The 22,582-nt window shown below is 26.2% G+C and overlaps 1 protein-coding gene across 1 annotated transcript in view; it reads left to right on the forward strand.

Annotated features, from left to right (window-relative positions):
* The first annotated feature begins 4,212 nt into the window (after nucleotides 1–4,212).
* LOC113389797 (pyrokinin-1 receptor-like) overlaps nucleotides 4,213–22,582 on the forward strand; it is a 35,379-nt gene continuing 17,009 nt past the window's right edge. Inside the window, exons 1-3 of the mRNA XM_026626805.1 lie at nucleotides 4,213–4,590; nucleotides 10,887–11,063; nucleotides 20,791–20,987. Of these exons, the coding sequence (XP_026482590.1) occupies nucleotides 4,213–4,590; nucleotides 10,887–11,063; nucleotides 20,791–20,987 (752 nt within the window). The remainder of the gene's footprint in view (nucleotides 4,591–10,886; nucleotides 11,064–20,790; nucleotides 20,988–22,582) is intronic.

Below are 22,582 nucleotides of genomic sequence, written 5' to 3' on the forward strand. Positions count from 1 at the left end.
TTTCTCTTTGAAAAACAAGAAAAAAAGATATATTTAGACAGATGTATTTTTTTCTTGTCAATGAATTCGTTTTTTGATCTTTTAGTTAAAAAAGCACATATGTATATATGTATATATATTAGGGTGGTCCTTAAAATGGACATTTTCGAATTTCCTCGCTCCCAAGAGTTCAAATGGTTCCAAATGGATAAAAAACAATTCTCTGAAAGTTTTAGCTCTTAATATTATCGTTTAGATAGAGCGCAATTCAATCAAACTTCGTATGGAAATAGCATGGAAATTTTTTTAAAATTTAAAAAAATGTTTTTTTGGTGTAACTTAGCGACAAATGAATTAAAAATGAAAAGACGTGTCATTTTTCATTGAAAATTCGACGCTTTGCAAAATTTTTGAAAAATTTTTCATGCTATTCCCATACAAAACTTTGATTGAATTGCGCTCTATCTAAAAGACAATATTAAGAGCTAAAACTTTCAGAGAATTGTTTTTTTTATCAATTTGGAATCATTTGAGCCCTTAGGAGCAAGGAAATTCGAAAATGTCCACATTAAGGACCACCCTAATACATATATAATATATATTACCACAAGATGACATTATTACACCCTCCAAAAATTTTACATCTTCGTTTCGGCAAAGATTTTTGCATAAAAACGTGTTCATAAAAATATTCGTCGTACGTATTTCTTTTACATAAAAAAATATGCAAATGTCCAAGAAAGATGAGTTTTATTACCGACAATATATTCGTTTTCAATAAGGAACGAGAATATTTTATATATAGTTAGAAAGCTGGTCGAAAAAATAGAGCAAAAAAAATTAAAATAAAAATTACGTAAAGCATAATTTATTTATTTAATTTTTAAAATTTAATTTAATTTATTTTAATTTATTTCAATTTATTTTAATTTAATTGACAGATAGTATCATGATAATGTTCTATACGATTTAATTTTATATTGTTTCCTATATACTTTTGATTTTAGCGTAAGTCCCATTTAAAACCGGTAGGCTAAATATGCACTCAACCTGGTTCTAGGCCTTGTTTTAGGTAAAAGTGCAAAAAAGCATACCGGTTATATATATTTAGTACGTTTTTAATTGTTATAGACAAAATTTTAATTTTTTTAATTTGTTTTTGGAAAGTTCAGTGCATTATTGTTTTATTCACGTTTTTTTGGAAGAAAGTTATGTTAAGATTGCTAGATATTAAACATAGAAATTTGATTATAAATATTTTCCACAGATTTTTTTAAAATAAGAAATAAAGTTATATTACACCATACGTCTTCATAGATCTCTGACAAAAAATCAGTAAACATTGGTAACGTTATTCATGTATTTAGTGATTTAAATTTAGTAATATTTCTTTGAAAAAAAAAATCAGTTAAAATTGATAATAATATTCAGTATTTAGAAGTTTAAATTTAGTAATATTTTTTTGAAAAAAAAAATCAGTAAAAATTGGTAACACTATTCATGTATTTAGAGATTTAAATTTAGCAAATAATTATTATTATTTTATATAAATAATAATCTTTAACACTAACTCTCTACAGAGAATTCAAATAATATCTACACGACTTTTTATATCCAACATACATTTTGCGGCTTTTTGCATCTTAAATATTTAATGGGCCATAATATATCATATTTTTATCAGACGAAAAAGTATTATAGACGACCCTTAGTATTAAAATCGATTTGTGTATGAATTATATGCACTACATATAACCTTACAATTTTTAGGATTTCTGGATTTTTTAACTTTCTTGATTTGTGATTTTCTGGATTTTGAACTTCTTGATTAATTTTTAACTTTCTTGATTTGTGATTTTCTGCATTTTTAACTTTCTTAATGTGTGATTTTCTGGATTTTTTATTTTCATGATTTGTGATTATCTGGGTTTTTAACTATCTTGATTTGTGATTTATTGGATTTTTAACTTTCTTGATTAGTATTTTCTAGATTTTTAACTTTTAAGCATATTTGCGTTTTGTGAATTTTTCCGTTACCTGGAAATTAGGCTTTCAGAAATTTTGTTCCTTTTGAAATTTTGGGCTTTTTTCCATTTTCTGGTTTTCACCATTTTAGCGTTTTCTGGGTTTAATACTTTCAAAATTTGTGACAAAAAAGTGTTACATACAACACTTTTTGTTCAGATATAATTTTGTGTGCGGATTCATTTGTATGTATTTCATTTTTGGAAAATAATGTTCGAAATTAATCCTTGCATTCGCAGATTATAAAATTCATAGAGGTTGTCACGCTATTGTTTTATAATCCTTGGCTTAAAATCTATAGTAAATGAAATACATGGTAATGATTTTGGTTTCGATAGAATGTATTAATAATTTATCTATCACACACACACACACATATATATATATATATATATATATATATATATATAATGACTAAACCGCATGTTTTGCGCAGTTTTAGCATGTTTATACAACTCCGTTCATTTTAAGAGTTTTAAATAGTTTAATGGTTTTTTTAAACTATTTTAACTATTCACGTCGCCGGTTTATTATTACATTTTTAAATACTCAAAACTGAAATTTAAACTAATTTAACTCAACTTAACAATCGTAGATTTTATAATTTTTTTTATACAAAATAACAGATTTTTGATTTACCTTAGATATCATAGATCTTATCATAGGAAGCAAATACCATCAAATATGGAAAAAGTAATAATAAATCCCTAAAGTAATTTAGGGAACTAATCCCTAAAAAATGTGGTGCAACTTATGTCTAAACCAAGTGATACCAAATATTGACCAAAAACCCTAAAAAATGTGAAGAAACTCATCTCTAAACAAAGTGATTCCAAATAATGACCTAAAACCTAAAAAATTATAAATCCTCAGACATGTGGTGCAACTTATCACTAAATAAGTTTTATGTGAAATCCAAAAACACGTGAAGCCAAGTGAAATAAATGAAAATTAACCTAGTGAAACCAATTGATGACCCCAAACCCTAAAAAATGTGAAGCAACTTATCTCTGACCAAAATTGGAATAAAATCCAAAAACATGTGGAGCAACTCATCACTAACCAAGTGATAACAAATAAAAAATTATAAATTTTACAAATGTGGAGCAACTTACTTATAACCCAGTCAAACTATACAATGACTTAAAACCATATGAAATACAGAAAAACTCATCCTTAACCAAATGTATTAACAAACTTTGAATTAAATCCAAAAAACACGTGGAGCAACTCATCACTAACCAAGTGATAACAAATATAAAATCATACACTTTACAAATGTGGGGAAAAGTCACCATTCACCTACTAAAACCAAACAATGATCTAAAATCCTAAAAAATGTAAAGCAAATCATCACTAACCAAATATTGAACTGAAACCTAAAACATGTGGAGCAACTCATCACTAACCAAATGAAACAAATAAAAAATCATATATTATACAAATGTGGAATATTTCATCAATAACCTAGTGAAGCCAAATAATGAGGTAAAACCTTAAAAACTGTAGAGCAACTTATTCTTAGCCAAGTGCTAAAAAATTTGAAACAAAATTTCAAGACATGTGGAGCAACTTATCACCAACCAAGTGAAACAAATTATGTCCCAGGCACAAAAAAATGGGGGACAAGTCATCTTTAATCTAGTGACACCAAATGATAACATAAATGTATGTTATTATAAATAACATAACCTAAAACCCTAAATATTGTGCAACAAGTCATCTCTAACCAAGTGATAACAAACTTTGTGGAGCAAATCATCACTAACCAAGTGACACAAATTATTAAATAAATACCAGAAAATGTGGAGCAAGTCATTTTTAACCCAGTGACTCTAAATGATAACATATATCCCTAAAAATTGTGCAACAAGTCATCACTAACCAAGTGATAACAAATTTTATGGAGCAACTCTAACCTAGTGATAACTAATTTTGTGGAGCAACTCATCACTAACCAAGTGAAATAAATGACTAACTAAACTCCAGAAAAATTTGGAGCAAGTCATCCTTAACCTAGTGACACCAAATGATGACATAAAACCCTAAAATTTCTAAAACAAGACATCACTAACCAAGTGATAACTAATTTTGGTGGAGCACCTCATCACTAACCAAATGTAAAAATAGACCAACTAAACCCCAGAAAATGTGCAGCAAGTCAACCCCAAACCACTGACCACTATATCATGACCTACCCCTTATAAAATGTGGAACACCTCATCCCTAACCCCCAACGACACCATAATAACCACCAACCAAACAGTGGCGTCCATCTACTCCTCCACCGTACAGCCTTCGATTTCTGACGAAGACGGAGTCTGGGGTCCGAAACGTGATGCCCTTTACATTGTCATACCTCTGACCATCATTTATGGGGCTATTTTGGTGGTTGGATCAATAGGAAATGTCAGTACATGTGTTGTGATAGCCAGGAATAAGTCTATGCACACCGCCACCAATTATTATTTGTTCAGTTTGGCGGTCTCTGATCTTTTGCTTCTGATGGCGGGGTTGCCTTATGAGATGTACGCCCTTTGGTACAAGTACCCTTATTTGTTTGGCGAGGCCTTTTGTGTTATGCAGGTAAAAAAATAATAAGAAAATTTATATTTATGTTGTTGCTGTAGTGTTCCTTAGGCAATATTGCAAATTTTATCTAGTTTCACCCTATATAACTAAAAAGGGGTGGTTCTATACGAAATTTCTGAGATATTTGACAAAAACCAAAAAAATGTCCCGAATTTTCTATATTTACTGTTAAAGAATGAAATATCTAATTTAAAGTCGTTTTATTCAAAACTTTTATGTCGGAATTTTAGATATATTTGAACAAATGTAGAAAAATGTCCCGAATTTTCCAATGCATTTATCAAAATTTTGATTTCAAAGTTGTTTTAAACATAATAATATGTTCTTGGCGAACTTGTAAAATTTGTAAATCGAGGGTAGTACTATTCGATGGCAAATTAAAAATGCTGTAAGAACAACTTTCTGAATCACCAGATTATCTACAATAGTTTTTATAAAATTGCATTTTTACACTTTGCAAATTTTATAAGTTGTAAAGAATCAATATAGATCCAGCGAAATCGAAATGTTTAAAAATGCAATATCTCGAGAACGCTTTGAGATATTTTAGAAATTCAAAAAGTCGGTTATATAACATTTTTAATTTGCCATCGAACTGTGTTAATCACGATTTGTTGTTTTAACTCTTTCACTAAAAATGTAACATTAATCTGCATACTTAAATAGAAAGCATCAAATAACACAATCGGTAATGGAAAAATGACTTAAAAAATATATTAATTAACTATAAAAATACATGTCAACTTGCATTGTTAACTATTTCTTCAAATCCTGAATATTTATTTATGCATAATGAATATTCTTGCTGAACTGGTGAAAATCGAGGGTATTACTATTCGATGGCAAATTAAAAATGGTATCAGAACAACTTTTTGAATCACCAAAATATTTGCAATAGTTTTTATAAAATTGCATTTTTACACTTTGCAAATTTTATAAGTTGTGAAAAATCAATATGGATCCAGCGAAATCGAAAAGTTTAAAAATGCAATATCTCGAGAACGCTTCGAGATATTTTAGAAATTCAAAAAGTCCGTTATATAATACTTTCAATTTGCCATCGAACTGTGTTATTGACGATTTGTTGTTTTAACTCTTTCACTAAGAATGCAACATTAATTTGCATTAGAAAGCATCAAATAACACAATCGGTAATGAAAAAATAACAAGTATAAAAGTGTTCCCTAGTAAATGTTGTAAATTTGATCTAGTTTTACCCTATCTAACTGAAAAGGAATGGTTCCTGTATGAAAGTTTTGAGGTATTTGACAAAAACCAAAAAAATGTACCGAGTTTTCTTTATTTATTACTTATATTTTATTTTCTTTTGCCTATTTATTAAGACTTTGCTAGAGTTTCAATGTACTTCAATTTATAAATACTAAGGAATGAGAATTTTATCAATATATGTGTGTATATATATATATATATATACACATGTGTATATATATATATATATATATATATATATATATATATATATTATAGAATTTTATGATATGAGTGGAACGAATATTAATTGTTTAATATGAACAAAACAGCACTCAGATTTGTTTAACACAACTTTATTTTATGATTACAGACGTTTCGAGACTATGGTGTGTCTCATCTTCAGTGTAATTTCAAAAACAGTTACTTATATACTACACATTCTTTAATAATTTATTTAAATTTCATTTAATTTTTGATATACACAAAAAACACCAACTATTCCTTGCAATGCTTGACACAGTACTAAAGAAACATACTCGTATAACACTTACAGAAATATTCTAAACAAATTTGAAGTACTTGAGAGATGAGACACACCATGGTCTCGAAACGCCTGTAATCATAAAATAAAGTTGTGTTAAACAAATCTGAGTGCTGTTTTGTTCATATTAAACAATTAATATATATATATATATATATATATATATATATATATGAGTTGTGGCACATTTACATTTTTACATGCACTTTCAATTAGATTTTAGTTTTAAAATGCATTTGACAATAAGTTAGATGATGATGTGCATAAGATTTTGACCAAATTATAAATATTGTTGAACGAATACATATTTTTATTTCAAATAATCGATTTCATTATATTTATATATACAGTAACACTTCATTACGGCGATCAAAAACGATGGAGAATATTGGGTTATTTGACAAAAGCCAAAAAAATGTCCCGAATTTTCCATATTTATTGCCTAAGAATGTAATATCGAATTTAAAGTCGTTTTATTCAAAACTTTTATATCGGAGTGTATAAAAGTGCTCTCTAGAAAAAGTTTTAGAATGTATCTAGTTTCACCCTATCTAACTGAAAAGAGGTGGTTCCATTTGAAATTTTTGAATTATTTGACAAAACCAAAAAAATGTTCCAAATTTTCTATATTTATTGCTTATGAAAAACATTTCCTAGGAAACACTTTTATACACTCCGATATAAAAGTTTTGAATAAAACGATTTTGAATTTGATGATATTTCATTCTTTAGCAATAAATAGAAATTTCGGGACATTTTTGTGGTTTTTGTCAAATAACTCAAAAATTTCTTATGGAACTACCCCTTTTCAGTTAGATGGGATGAAACTAGATACAATGTACTACAGTTATATATACTCCGATACATTTCATGAATACAATTTTTTATCAACATTGAAATAACGAGAGCGTTGTTTTATACAAAACAATATTTTACATAACGAACTCTTATTCTTTTTAATTTCGTATTCCTAGAGACGAATCGAATTACGATTCGAAACGTGTATCATGATCTATCTGTTTATTCGATTCGGACAACAAACGATACAATTCTTTGTGTTTACCTTTGAAGTAGTTACTATATAGAGCTTTCATTCTAATTAATGTTTGACAAAGCTCGAAAGCTCCATAGAGAAATTCCCAGAACAGAGTACTGACATTTCAATACAAAAACGACGGTGGAGGAACGTTTTTGTGCATAAATATTTTATTATGTTCTGTTTTTGTTTTGAAATTAAATAAAATATATTATTATTATAAGGCATAGATGTATTTATTTATATAAAATAAAGTGTAGGTTTGAAAATAGCCTGGGTAGTGCGATGGTAAATGGCAATGACAAGATGTACAAATAGCTAATGAATGCTAAAGAATGAATTTAAAGTCGTTTTATTCAAAACATTTATATCGGAGTGTATAAAACTATTCCTTAGGAAATGTTGCAAATTTTAACTAGTTTCACCCTTTCGAACGCAAAAATAGTGGTTTCATATGAAATTTTTAGGTTATTTGGCAAAAACCAAAAAATGTCCTGAATTTTCTATATTTATAGCTTAAGAATGAAATATCGAATTCAAAGTCGTTTTATTCAAATTTATATCGGAGTGTAGATTTTTAATAAATATAAATATAAATTTAAAACTCTTAGAACTAAATAGTCTGGAAAAAATTATTAAACTTTGAAATTAAAATTTTCATAAGACGTCCACGTTATTTCAGCTACAATGTTTTTGATTATACATATATATTTTTTTGCAAATTTAATTAAATTATTAGTATTATATGTATATCATTAGACAGTTGATAAAATCATCTACAAATCTGTATATAACAAATTAAATCTCTTAAAACAAAATTATGTTTAAAAAATCACCCAAAATTTCAAATTTCCATACTTGTAAACTCTCAAGTCTTCCAGTTGCACTTTTCTACGTTTTGATAAATTTCTAAAACAATTTGTTCAAAAACCTATTATTATACATCATTAGAAAGCTGATAAAATCATCTATAAATTTGTATACAACAATTTCTAACTCTGGGGACAAAATTATTCAAAAAAACGTACAACAATATAATAATATATGTATATAAAAAATAAAATAACTTCTCCTTCCTTGAACGTCATGTATAAAGAATGGATTTTTTATTTGGTGACATTTTTCGATATTAATGTTTATATGTGTTCTAACACATATGCATTATCATACATCATTAAAAAGATAATAAAATTAACTACAAATCTGTATATAACAATTTTTAACCATTGGAACAAAATATATTGAAAAAAAATTAATTAAAGTTTAATGTCTTCCAATTACACATTTTCTACATTTTAATAAATTTCATTGTTTAAACTTTCATACATTATTATACATCATTTAAAAGCTAATGAAATCTACAAAAATTTATATAACAAATTAAAACTCTTGAACAAAATTATATTAAAACTTTAAAATTGAACTTTAGAATTGAATGTTACTTTTATAAGTAACTAGTTACTTATTATTTAAATTAACTAGTAGTTTTGTTTTTAATTGTTATTATATTTTGTTTAATTTTATTAATACTTTTTTCAAATATGTGTATATTATTATATATCATTAAAAAGCTAATAAAATTATCTATAAATCTGTATATAATGAATTATAACATTTACAACAAAATTATGTTTAAAAAATTATCTAAAACTTTAAATTGAGACTTTTGTCGAAGGCCTCTCATAATTAGTCTTCTAGTTACATTTTGATAAATTTCTTAAACAATTTGTTCAAACACCTATACATTATTATACATCATTTAAAAGCTAATAAAATCTACAAAACTTTATATAACAAATTAAAACCTCTGAACAAAATTATATTTAAAAAAAATGTTTGAACTTTAGAATTGAATGTTACTTTTATAATTAACTAGTTACTTATTATTTACATTAACTAGTAGTTTTGTTTTTAATTTTTTTTATATTTTGTTTAATTTTATTAATACTTTTTTCAAATATGTGTATATTATTATATGTAATTAGAAAGCTAATAAAATTATCTATAAATCTGTATATAATGAATTATAACATTTAGAACAAAATTATGTTTAAAAAATTATCTAAAACTTTAAATTGAGATTTTTGTTGAAGACCTCTCATAATTAGTCTTCTAGTTACATTTTTCTAGTTTCGTTTTGCTAAATTTATAAAACAATTTATTCAAACACATAGACATTATTATACATCATTAAAAAGGTAATAAAATTAACTACAAATATGTATATAACAATTTATAACACTTAGAACAAAATTGTATTTAAAAAAATTCAAACTATATAATTGAATACGATATTTCTAATTATCGAAAAAGATATATTTTAGTTATCTTTATTTTACAAAAACCAAAAAAATGTCCCGAATTTTCTATATTTATTGCTTAAGAATGAAATATCGAATTCAAAGTCATTTTATTCAAAATTTTTATATCAGAATGTATAAAAGTGTTACTTAGAAAATCTTGTAAATTTTATCTAGTTTCACCTCACCCTATCTAACTCAAAAAGAGTCTTCATATGAAATTTGTGAGTTATTTGACAAAAACCAAAAAAAATGTCCTAAATTTTCTAATTATTGCTAAAGAATGAAAAATCGAATTCAAAAAATTATTTAAAACTTTTATATCGTAGTGTATAAAAGTGTTTCTTAGGAAATGTTGTAAATTTTATCTAGTTTCATCCTATCTTATTAAAATAGATTGTTTTAATATAAAGTTTGAGTAATTTGGCAAAAACCAAAAAATGTCCCGAATTTTCTATAGAAAAATTACAATTTTTATACATTTCTCTAGAAAGTTTTCTTTCATTTAAATTAATTAATTGCTTAATTATTTGGAAAGTAGTTTTCTATCTATATTTGGTTTTATGAAACCTAAATATGAATGAAAATTATCAGTATGATTTAGTATAATCTGCAATTAATTGGTGATCTGGATTTCATATCATATCATTTAAATGCACCTGGGGATTTAGTTGCATAGTAATTATCCTGCAGGAAGGATTTGCTGAATTGCAATCGCGGATTTTGGATTTTGATTTGAAAGATATCAGTTTGCTATCCATTAGTGTTATTTCTACAATTGCATATAATTATAACTGAATATACTTTATCATATAGTTGCATAAATAAAATAAAAAAGAGAATAATAAGTTCTGGTACGAAAGTTCTTTATCACAAATCGGGGTTTCCACAAAGACGCTTTGCAGAGTCTGCTTTCATTATACTAAATAAAAACAGTATTAATAAACGTAATGATACTCTAGCTTTCGATGCAAAATATCAATATGCGCTCGTTAATATTTATAAATTTTTGCCAAAAAATCTTATATTATTTGCTACAGAAAATTTACAACTTGTCATGTGTATTTTTTTAAATTACTATATTTGTTACAACTGCTAAATAATTTAACATCTAGTAACAAGAATGAACAATAATAAAAAAATATATTTTTTTTAATATTAGTTATCTACTGTAATTTAACATGCTTTTTTTCTTTTTCAGGGCCTTGCAGCAGAGACTTCAGCAAATGCAACAGTTTTAACAATAACAGCCTTTACAATTGAAAGATATGTGGCCATATGCCATCCTTTTTTATCTCACACCATGTCGAAATTATCCAGGGCAGTCAAATATATCATTGCAATTTGGCTACTAGCTCTCTGTCTAGCCATACCGCAGGTAATAATAATTTTATATATATATATATATATATATATATATATATTATTTACATGTGCAAGTATTTTTAATGGATAAGTTTTAACACTAACGCCTGTACTAATTTTTTACATCTCAAAAATCTCACACACAACAATAATTTGCAAGGGCAAAAATGTTTAATTTTGAATTCATTTTGCAAAAGTTTTTGATACTGAAATATTATTTATTGAAGTAAAACTTCTTTAGGCGGGATATGGGTGTAAAAATTTCTTTAGGCTACACGGGTGTAAATCCGTACAAATGCAACGAAAACGCCAACGTGAAGTTGAACACTACGACGCCGTAAGCGCTGATGTCGCGAGTATCCACTCATATCGCGTCATGTCATGCGTAAGTCGAGCGCTAAACCCTATATGAACTTGCATTAATTGAATCACGTTTTTTACAAAAGAAGAGGTTGCCGTATTATGTCCTCATGGAATAAGACTTTTCTTAGAGAATAAATGTGTCATGGAATATAATAAATTTATATTGAATTGAAAGTCTCGTTGAAGACAAAATAATATCTACTGCCACGGATATTTATGTAGGTTGCCGTGCGACAGATCAACAATCATACATTCGTCAGCAGTTTCACAAAAATCGGTTATTGATACCGGGGGTTTGCCGTATGAAATAATTTTAGTTCTGAATAAATTTTACATTATAACAACTAATATTGATGTAAGTGATGGCTTAGCTAATGGTTGTGTAGGAAAATTAGTGTACATAGAACGTGGCGATAATGATGAACTTCTACGTTTATGGTTTGAATTTCCTGGTAAGATAGGTAACAAAATTAGGAAGAAAGCTTCACATCATATTCAAACTCTTAATATCAGTAGAACAGCTGTGCCGATTCTCAGGAGATCTTCATCTATTCCAATGAATAGAAATAAAATCATATTTGCCAAAAGAAATCATTTTCTTTAATGCCATTAATTCTTGCTGGAGATTTCAATGTCAATTTTCGTTCAGAAGAATCTCAACCATTAATTGATTTTTTTAATAATAAATTTAATTTAACAATGAATAATTCTCCATTTGAATCAACCACAAGATATGGCACGACTATTGATGCAGTTTTCTCCAGAAATGTACATAGTTTACAAAGCAAAATTTATGTCTCTCATTTCAGTTATCACAAACCTATTATATCATATATGAAATATGATAGCAATTAATCTATCGCTGTTGTTTTAAACTGTGTTATTGATGTTATGTGATTATTAATATATGATTTTTAAAATTCAAATATGATGTTTTTTATTTTTATCTTAATTGCCTACTCATACAATATTAAAAGTTTTACTTCAATCGCATGTGATCCTTACGCGCACTCTTTTTTTTGCCAAAATGACAATGTACAACCTTTGTTTATGATTCGGCATTTTTATTTTGTAGAATTTAACAGTTTTTGGGTATTTATTCAAATAATTGTGCACAAACCACCAAGAGATAAAAATTAGAAAAAAAAAAGAGTGCGCGTAAGGATCACACGCGATTGAAGTAAAACTTTTAATATTGTATGAGTAGGCAATTAAGATATAAATAAAAAAAACATCATATTTGAATTTTAAAAATCATTTATTAATAATCACATAACATCAATAACACAGTTTAAAACAACATCGATAGATTAATTGCTATCATATTTCATATATGATATAATAGGTTTGTGATAACTAAAATGAGAGACATAAATTTTGCTTTGTAAACTATGTACATTTCTGGAGAAAACTGCATCAATAGTCGTGCCATATCTTGTGGTTGATTCAAATGGAGAATTATTCATTGTTAAATTAAATTTATTATTTAAAAAATCAATTAATGGTTGAGATTCTTCTGAACGAAAATTGACATTGAAATCTCCAGCAAGAATTAATGGTATCTCGTTGTGATTAGTGTTTAAAAGTTTTGCACCCTCATTAGAAAAATGAAGTAACTGCTGATGAAGAAATTTAATAATATTTGATACGTTTTTATTGGGAGAAATTTAAAGGACGACTATAATTAATGTTTGATTCTGAGTGTTCACACAGCGGACAACTGCAATATCACCTACTTGTGTAATTTCATTAGGAATATCCAGTAATATTGTTGGCGCAAGAAACTGCATAGGAGTGGCATTATGAAGAGTATCTGAACATGAATGATAGACAGCTACACCACCTGCTCTTGAGTCCGATCGTTTGTATTGAGTAACGCAGTAATAGTTCTGAATATCAATTCGTTCTTCATTATTAATCCAAGTTTCCGAAAATAACAAAAACGTACAACGTTGTAGCACTTTATCTTGCAGATCAGGCAAATGAGCTCGTAAACTTTGGCAGTTAAAGGAAAACAATGAAATGTCGTTCAAACTTATTATCTCACTCAATTTTTCTTCTTGTGTTATTAATCTACAAGTTGAAAGTCTTTGGAATTCAGTTTTTAAGTTCATTAATCCTGCTGGCCGTTTTCTTCCATGATAAAATTTTTTGAAATGATGAACAATCCATTAATGCTGGTAACTCGTGATAATGCAACATATAGAAGCTGCTGATTATGTGTTTTATTGTATTCATATACAATTTTATCAAAAGTACCACCTTGTGATTTGTGTATTGTGAGTGCACAAGCAGACACTAAAGGAAAATGATTTCTTTTGACAAATATGATTTTATTTCTATTCATTGGAATAGATGAAGATCTCCTGAGAATCGGCACAACTGTCCTACTGATATTAAGAGTTTGAATATGATGTGCAGCTTTCTTTCTAATTTTGTTACCTATCTTACCAGGAAATTCAAACCATAAACGTAGAAGTTCATCATTATCGCCACGTTCTATGTACACTAATTTTCCTACACAACCATTAGCTAAGCCACCACTCACATCAATATTAGTTGTTATTATGTAAAATTTATTCAGAACTAAAATTATTTCATACGGCAAACCCCCGGTATCAATAACCGATTTTTGTGAAACTGCTGACGAATGTATGATTGTTGATCTGTCGCATGGCAACCTACATAAATATCCGTGGCAGTAGATATTATTTTGTCTTCAACGAGATTCAGTATAAATTTATTATATTCCATGACACATTTATTCTCTAAGAAAAGTCTTATTCCATGAGGACATAACATAAAAAACGTGATTCAATTAATGCAAGTTCATATAGGGTTTAGCGCTCGACTTACGCATGACATGACGCGATATGAGTGGATACTCGCGACATCAGCGCTTACGGCGTCGTAGTGTTCAACTTCACGTTGGCGTTTTCGTTGCATTTGTACGGATTTACACCCGTGTAGCCTGAAGAAATTTTTACACCCATATCGCGCCTAAAGAAGTTTTACTTCAAAAATTGTCTAAGCACAAAATATTTAATTTTACACAAATTCAAAATCACAATTTACCCTTTTTTTGCAAAATTGACTACATACATCTTTTGTTTATGATTCTGCATTTTTATTTTGTTGAATTTAACAATTTTTCTGGATTTATTTAAATAATTGTGTACAAACCACCAAGAGATGAAAATTAGTAATAAACACATTTGTCTAGGCACAAAATATTTAATTTTACACAAATTCAAAATCACAATTTACCCTTTTTTGCAAAACTGACTACATACATTTTTTGTTACTGATTTGGCATTTTTATTTTGTTGAATTTAATACATTTTTGGTTTTTATTGAAATAATAGTGCACAAACTACCAAAAGATAAAAATTAGAAAAAACACATTTGTCTGGCACAAAATATTTAATTCTATACAAATCGAAAATCAAAATTTACACTTTTTTTGCAAAACTGACTACATACATCTTTTGTTTATGATTTGTCATTTTTAATTTGTTGAATTTATTACATTTTTGGTTTTTATTTAAATAATTGTGCACAAGCCACTATAAGATAAAAATTGTAAATTGTAATATATATATATATATATATATATATATATATTATATATATATATATATATATATATATCACACTTTTAATTTTTACGATACAAAATTTATTTATCGAAGACGCTTTGCAGAGTCAGCTTTCATTCTACTAAATAAAAACAGTATTAATAAACGTAAAGATACTCTAGCTTTTGATGCAAAAAATATCAATATGCACTTATTAATATTTATAATTTTTTTTCGAAAAACTTTATATTACTTACTACGGAAAATTTACAACTTATTACGTGTATTTTTTTAATTACTATATTTGTTACAACTGCTAAATAATTTAACATCTAGTAATAATAATGAACAATAGCATAAATTTAAATAAAAAGAGTACAAAATAAAGGATAGAATTTCCATCAAAATGATATCCATAGTATGTTGATTTAATTTAAAATAAAAGCAAATAATAATAATAGTAGAATGAATAAATAAAATAAATAAAATTTCTGAATAATAAAAATAATACTAGAAAAACAATAAAGTGTCTCAAAATGATATCAAAAACCTACTTTATCATTATGTAATTTGCCTACTTTTGGCTTTGTTTCAAGACTGAGTTTTAAATAATTTTAATTAAACATAGTCACGAATTATAAAAACTAAGTTTTGAATGATTGTAATTAAATTTGGTCACGAATGCTTCAAAAACTTTGTATAAAACTGACATGTAAACTTAGGAGAACAATTTATGAGGGGTAATAATTTTACTAAGTCGTTTTATTCAAAACTTTTTATATCGGAATGTATAAAAGTGTTTACTAAAAAATGTTGCAAATTTTATCTAGTTTTACCCTATCTTATTTAAAAAGGGTGGTTCCATATGAAGTTTTTGAGTTATTTGACAACAACCAAAAAAAAAATGTCACAAATTATCTATATATATATATATATTGCTTAAGAATGAAATATCGAATTCAAAGTCGTTTTATTCAAAACTTTTATATCGGAGTTTATAAAAGTGCTTCCGAGAAAATATTGTAAATTATATCTAGTTTTACTCTATCTAACTGAAAAGAGGTAGTTTCGTATGAAATTTTTGAGTTATTTGACAAAACCAATGTCCCGAGTTTTCTATATTTATTACTTATATTTTATTTTATTTTGCCTATATAGGTTATAGGTTATTTACGATCGAAGCATTTGATTTGCCAAAATAAATGTTTGAGACTAGAGTTTGTAAGGTTTGTTTCTAAATTAAGCTTTTTGTAAATTATAGAACACAAAAGCCACAATTATATAATATACCAACAACAAATTTCTCTATTGCAATCACAAATCTTGAACAAAAACTTAACAAATAAATTTGGTATAAAATGTCCAGGTTGAATTTCAGTCTCGATATATATATATATATATATATATATATATATATATATATATATATGTATATGTATATATATATATATATATATATACATCTATTTCTGTATCAATCCAAGTGAATTTTATTTCTGTACAATAACTCACCCTTCAAGGACATCTCTAATACTTTTCTTATGATACAAAAATTTTCATGAATCTTTTTCGCCTTTAGAAGAATATTTTTCCCTCATGTTAAATATTCTGGGTGTTGACTTTATTTTCATTTCGAGTCCTTAAAGTCATGACCGAACATAAATCGAGGAGATTAGATGCTAAATTTATAAAGACTTTGATGTAAAAGACATATGAAATACAGTGGAAAATTTTATCAGAGACAGTAAGAATTATTTTGTTGACTAGGTGTTCTACAATCTTTCTTCGAATCTATTATTTCTACATTACAAATTCTGAACTGCAAATTGATTTACATTGCACTAGTTCATACACCTACAACTGTGTTCTATTATTGTCTCGACAATTTGCACAGTTTTCTCTTACAAAGTATTTTAAAAAGCACAATTTAAATGTACAAAAAATGCAAACATAAAGCAAATTGTAGTGTGAAAGAGTTTTTTTTTGACACGGTTTGAGGAATATCAATCGATGACAAAAAATATTTCACGGTGGAGCAAAACGTGCAGAGAAAAATAAATTTGAAAAATAATACATGGTATTTACACTGAAGTTGCAATTAATATTACAAAGCCTCATAGTATTTAAAAATATTTTTTTATTAATATTCTCGGCATATGTCCCTTATTTTTTTCCTACACGTGCCAAGTAAAACACCTTATTCACCTCTATATAAATTACTCAAAAAGATTTATTCCGGACTTTTTTCCGGCAGCCACTATTTTTCATCCGGCATTGTATCACTTAGGTACAAATGAGGTGAAAACGTTTTATTTTTTCGGAAAAACTTCAGTAAATCACTCGAAAACAAATTGAGGATTTAATAGTAGAAAAGTTTTGTATAAAAAACAAGTAGGAATTGAAATTTCTATGAAAAAGATTTATTTCTGCACTTTTGTATATTTTTTTAATGTAGTTATCATAATTTTATATACAACATTTATATAAACAATTGGGTAATAGAACTCCTAAAACAAAAATGAAAAAACATAAAACAAATTATATAAGAAACCAATTTAAATAGTGACAGGTGTATACTTTGTATAAAAATTTAATCTATGTTTAGTAAAACTACTTTTATTTTATTTAAAAATAAAATTTTAAAGTAATTTTCTATGTAATTACAATGTGTTTTTAATCATGTAAAAGACAAATTGTAAGATTAAACAAGAAAATACTTTGGAGACATTTTAATGAACTATTTCTCTAGAGAGAGTAAATTGTGTAATTTGAATTGTAATATTTATTTTTATTTATTTGTAATTGTTTTTCAGACCCAGTTTTTAAGATTAAAAAAACTGGTAGTATATAGAAATTAATTGAAAGTTCATTATTTGATATAATTAATTTTTGGGTAATAAAACTTAGTTTGCAAATCATTTTACTCAGTAATCAATGTAAAAGGTACAAAGTTTTTTTTACAAAACAGTTAAATTTAATAAATTCAAAAAATGCTATTGGAAATAAAAGTATAAAAAATTGAACTAATTACAAACAAAATAACATTATTTTAGCTTTCAATATTACATTTTTTGTTTTAAAAAATCAAATAAAAATTTTTTTACATTAAAAATAAAAAATAAAATTAAATACTTGTATATTTTGTAAATGGTATTTTGTAGTGTATGGACAACGTGTATTTTTCACAATTTATATATTATTTATTAATAAATTTAAAAAAATGCTATTTTTTGACATCCCATGTGCATAAAACTGCCTAATGGCAAGTTGCTGTTTGTCATAGTTAATTTTTCGGAATTTAAACAAAAAACTTGCGATTTAAAGAAATTAATTAGTTGAAATAGTTTTATGAGATGAAAAAATTTTTTATATATTTTATAATTGCTTTTATCAGATTTTAGTAAATTTTATCTAGTTTTTATCAATGTAAATAAATTATAACGTATCAAAAAAAAAATAAGTTATTTGAACAAATATAGAAAAATATCCGACATCCATATATTGCAAATTATGAAAATACTAAAGTTCGCATTTCAACTACGAAATATTTAAAAACGTTATATGCAAATAGAATTAATTTTTGACACTATATTTTAGTAAATTTTATCTAATTTTTACTAATGTATATACATTTTAATGTTCCAGAAGAAAATTAAAAGTTATTTGAAAAAAGTAGAAAAATATTTCTAAATAATAAAATAAACAAATAAACAAAAAATACTATAGTTTGCAATTCAACTACGAATTCTACTAAATATTAATATCCAAGAGTGAATGACAAATTATACTAGATTTCAATAAATTTTATTGTTTGTTAAGCTTTTAAATTGCTATCATTTGATGCCACATGTGCATAAAAATGCCCATTGGCAAGTTGCTGTTTTCTATATATTTTGCGAAATTTAAAAAAACTTGCAAATCAAACAAAGTAATTAATTTCAATAAATTTTATTACTATTAATTTTGTTAAGCTTCTAAAATTATATTTTTTCATACCCCATATGCATAAAACTGCCTATTGGCAAGTTGCTATTTAACATATTATCAGAAATTTAAAAAAAAATATAATTAATGAAATGTGTGAAGCAAAATATGTCTTTCATCAAATTACCTAAAAATCTGTAAAAGAAAATACTTATATTGTAAAAATACTCAATAATAATAATAATAATGATAATAATAATAATAATACTAATAATAATAATAATAATAATAATAATAATAATAGGCACTTAAATTTGTTAAAATATCAAAAAATAACCTAAAATGTGTTAAATAAAATAATTATATTGTAAAGGTATTGTAAAGATTATTAAAATACTTATTAAATTGTTAAAAAATACTTGCAACGAACTAGTTATATTTAAAAATAGGTAAAACTAACTAAAGGTAAATAAGTTTATAGTAAATAAATTAAATAATAAATAAATAAGTAATAAAATAGCTAATAGTTAATTAAATTATATTAAATCTGCAAAACATTGACTTGAGGCTTATTATAATAATATTATACCGACGGCTTGTAAATAAATCATTAAATAAGTATTAAATATGGAGTACCCCAAGGAATAGTTCTGGGACCATTAGTAGCAATGATCAAAGTTAAAAAAAAAACAATTCAAACCTTTTTAATAGTTTTCAAATTGATATTGAAAATATTGACTTGGGCCTTATTATAATATTATTATACCGACAGCTTGTAAAATAAATATATAAATATATATATATATATATATATATATATACAAATAAGTCTACTATAATTTTATTATGTGTTCATGCAATCACAAAATCTAGAACAACTCCACGTATATAAATTATTTACTTAAATAATCGATTTTCGATTGGGTGAGTTGCATTTTTGAATAAAAACAGTAGCAATTTTTTTCCAAATAATGCATTCGTTATTCAAGTTGTTTATCTATATCTTCATCGTGAGAAAAATTTGCTTCTATCGTATTAAATTTTAATGAAATTATGACTTGGAATATACGAAAGTTTTTCTGGTCGATTGCATTCTAGAGAAAAGTTTACTAAAATATAGTTTTTGTAATTTATCTAGTGTGTAATTTATCTAGTTTATTTATTTCAAAATTGTATATTTGTTATTCAAGTTGTTTTTCTATATCTTTATCGTGAGAAAAATTTACTTCTATCGTATTAAATTTTAATGAAATTATGACTTGGCGAAACGAAAGTTCTTCTGGTCGATTGCATTCTAGAGAAAAGTTTAATAAAATATAGTTTTTGTAATTTATCTAGTTTATTTATTTCAAAATTATATATTTGTTATTCAAGTTGTTTATCTATATCTTCGTTGTGAGAAAAATTTACTTCGTATTAAATTTTAATGAAATTATGACTTGGCAAATACAAAAGTTCTTCTGGTCGATTGCATTCTGGAGAAAAGTTTAATAAAATATAGTTTTTGTAATTTATTTAGCCTCTGTAATGAATCTTTGCAAGCTGCATTGAATTAAAATAAAAAGTTTGAAGTAAATAGAACAAAAATCGGTAGTCGGATCGGATTTAAAACGTGTTTCGTGTGTTTGGTTCATTAATCAAAGAGAAAAGTGAATTGAAACTTTATATAGAAGTATAGATGAACAAATAGAATTTCATGTACATGTATAAAATTTTATATACTTTCCTAAAAAAAATTGTAATAATAATTAGATAAACAAGTGGTACAAGGTTTGAACTTATGAGAACTGTTTTTTTTTTCACATTTTCACACTATATAAATTTGATTTACTTATAAATGAATAAATAAATAAAACTATTTTTTTTCTTTTCCAGGCGATGTCAGTGGGCCTAGTCTACGGCCCAAGGGCCGACGGTGGAACCGACTCCACCGTTTGTGTCTGCGGAGTCGTAGAAACTCCTTTGGTTCCCAGGGCCTTCGAATTATCATCCCTGATATGTTTTCTGGCCCCAATGTTACTTATAAGTGTCCTGTATGCCCTGATTGCGGCCCAACTTCATAGGGCCAGAATTACCGGAGATAACGGCAATGAAAGTAGTGGACATACTATGAATAACCGGAGTACTAGTGTTAGATTACAGGTAAGATTAAAATTTTGATTTCAAAGTCGTTTTATTCAAAACTTTTATATAGAAGTGTATAAAAGTGTTTCCTAGGAAATGTTGCAAATTTTATCTAGTTTTATCCTATCTTACTGAAAATGGGTAGTCCCATATGAAATTTTTGAGTTATTTGACAAAAACAAAAAAAAGACCCGAATTTTTTATATTTATTGCTCAAGAATGAAATATCGAATTCAAAGTCGTTTTATTCAGAACTTTTATATAGGAGTGAATATAATAGTTGGTATGCAAATGTAGTAAGTTTTATCTAGTTTTTGCTGTATTAATGAAAATTATTGTTATCTATACAAAATTTCGAGATATTTCCATTTCCATGTCCGGATTTTTCCATTGCATTTATCAAAATTCCGAACTAAAAGTTGTTTTAAAAATAATACTATATTCTTAATGAATTTGTGAAAATTAGAAGTCAAGGGTATTACTATTCGATGGCAAATTAAAAATGTTTCTAGAACAACTTTTTGAATTACCAAAATATCTGCAATAGTTTTTATAAAATTGCATTTTTACACTTTGCGAATTTTATAAGTTGTAAAAGATCAATATGGATCCTACGAAATCGAAATGTTTAAAAATGCAATATTTCGAGAACGCTTTGATATATTTTAGAAATTCAAAAAGTCGCTTATATAACACTTTCAATTTGCCATCGAACTGTGTTAATCACGATTTGTTGTTTTAACTCTTTCACTGAGAATGCAACATATTAAAACAGTTGACCATCAACTATTATCAATTATTTACAAGTATAGAAATATTCATTTTTGTAGATTTTTTTGTGTACAAAACTATTACGTAATCTCGTTGCTATAAAAAGCTATCGAGTATATTAGATAATCTATAATAAATTGTAGAGACTTAAGGTACCCGATTTAGATATGAATTCACTTAATGCAAGTGGATTGTTCTGTATGCACTTTCGAGATAAGGAATTAATGAAAATTGCATTGGAGGATCGGATAATGATGATGACGATAATGAAGATAGTTTGCAAACTGTATAAGATTATTTTGTATGGTGTTTAGTAGACATATATACATATAAGGGTGGTCCTTATGATGGACATTTACGAATTTTCTTGCTCCCAAGGGCTCAAACGGTTCCAAATTGATAAAGAACAATTCTCTGAAAGTTTTAGCTCTTAATATTAACGTTTAGATAGAGCGCAATTCAATCAAAGTTTGTATGAAAAGAGCATGAAAATTTTTTTTCAAAAATTTTGCAGAGCGTCGAATTTTCTATAAAAAATAACACGAATTTTCACTTTTAATTCATTTGTCGCTAAGTTATACCTAATTTTTTTTTATATTCAAAAATTCTTCTATGCTATTTCCAAACGAAGTTTGATTGAATTGCGCTCTATCTAAAAGTTAATATTAAGAGCTAAAACTTTCAGAGAATTGTTTTTTATCAATTTGGAACCATTTGAGCCCTTGGGAGCAAGGAAATTCAAAAATGTCCACATTAAGGACCACCCTAATAT

The sequence above is a fragment of the Ctenocephalides felis genome, unplaced genomic scaffold (assembly GCF_003426905.1).
Source record: "Ctenocephalides felis isolate EL2017-DRISC unplaced genomic scaffold, ASM342690v1 CF-g0.4_SCAFFOLD_03573, whole genome shotgun sequence".
Taxonomy (NCBI): Eukaryota; Metazoa; Arthropoda; class Insecta; order Siphonaptera; family Pulicidae; genus Ctenocephalides; species Ctenocephalides felis.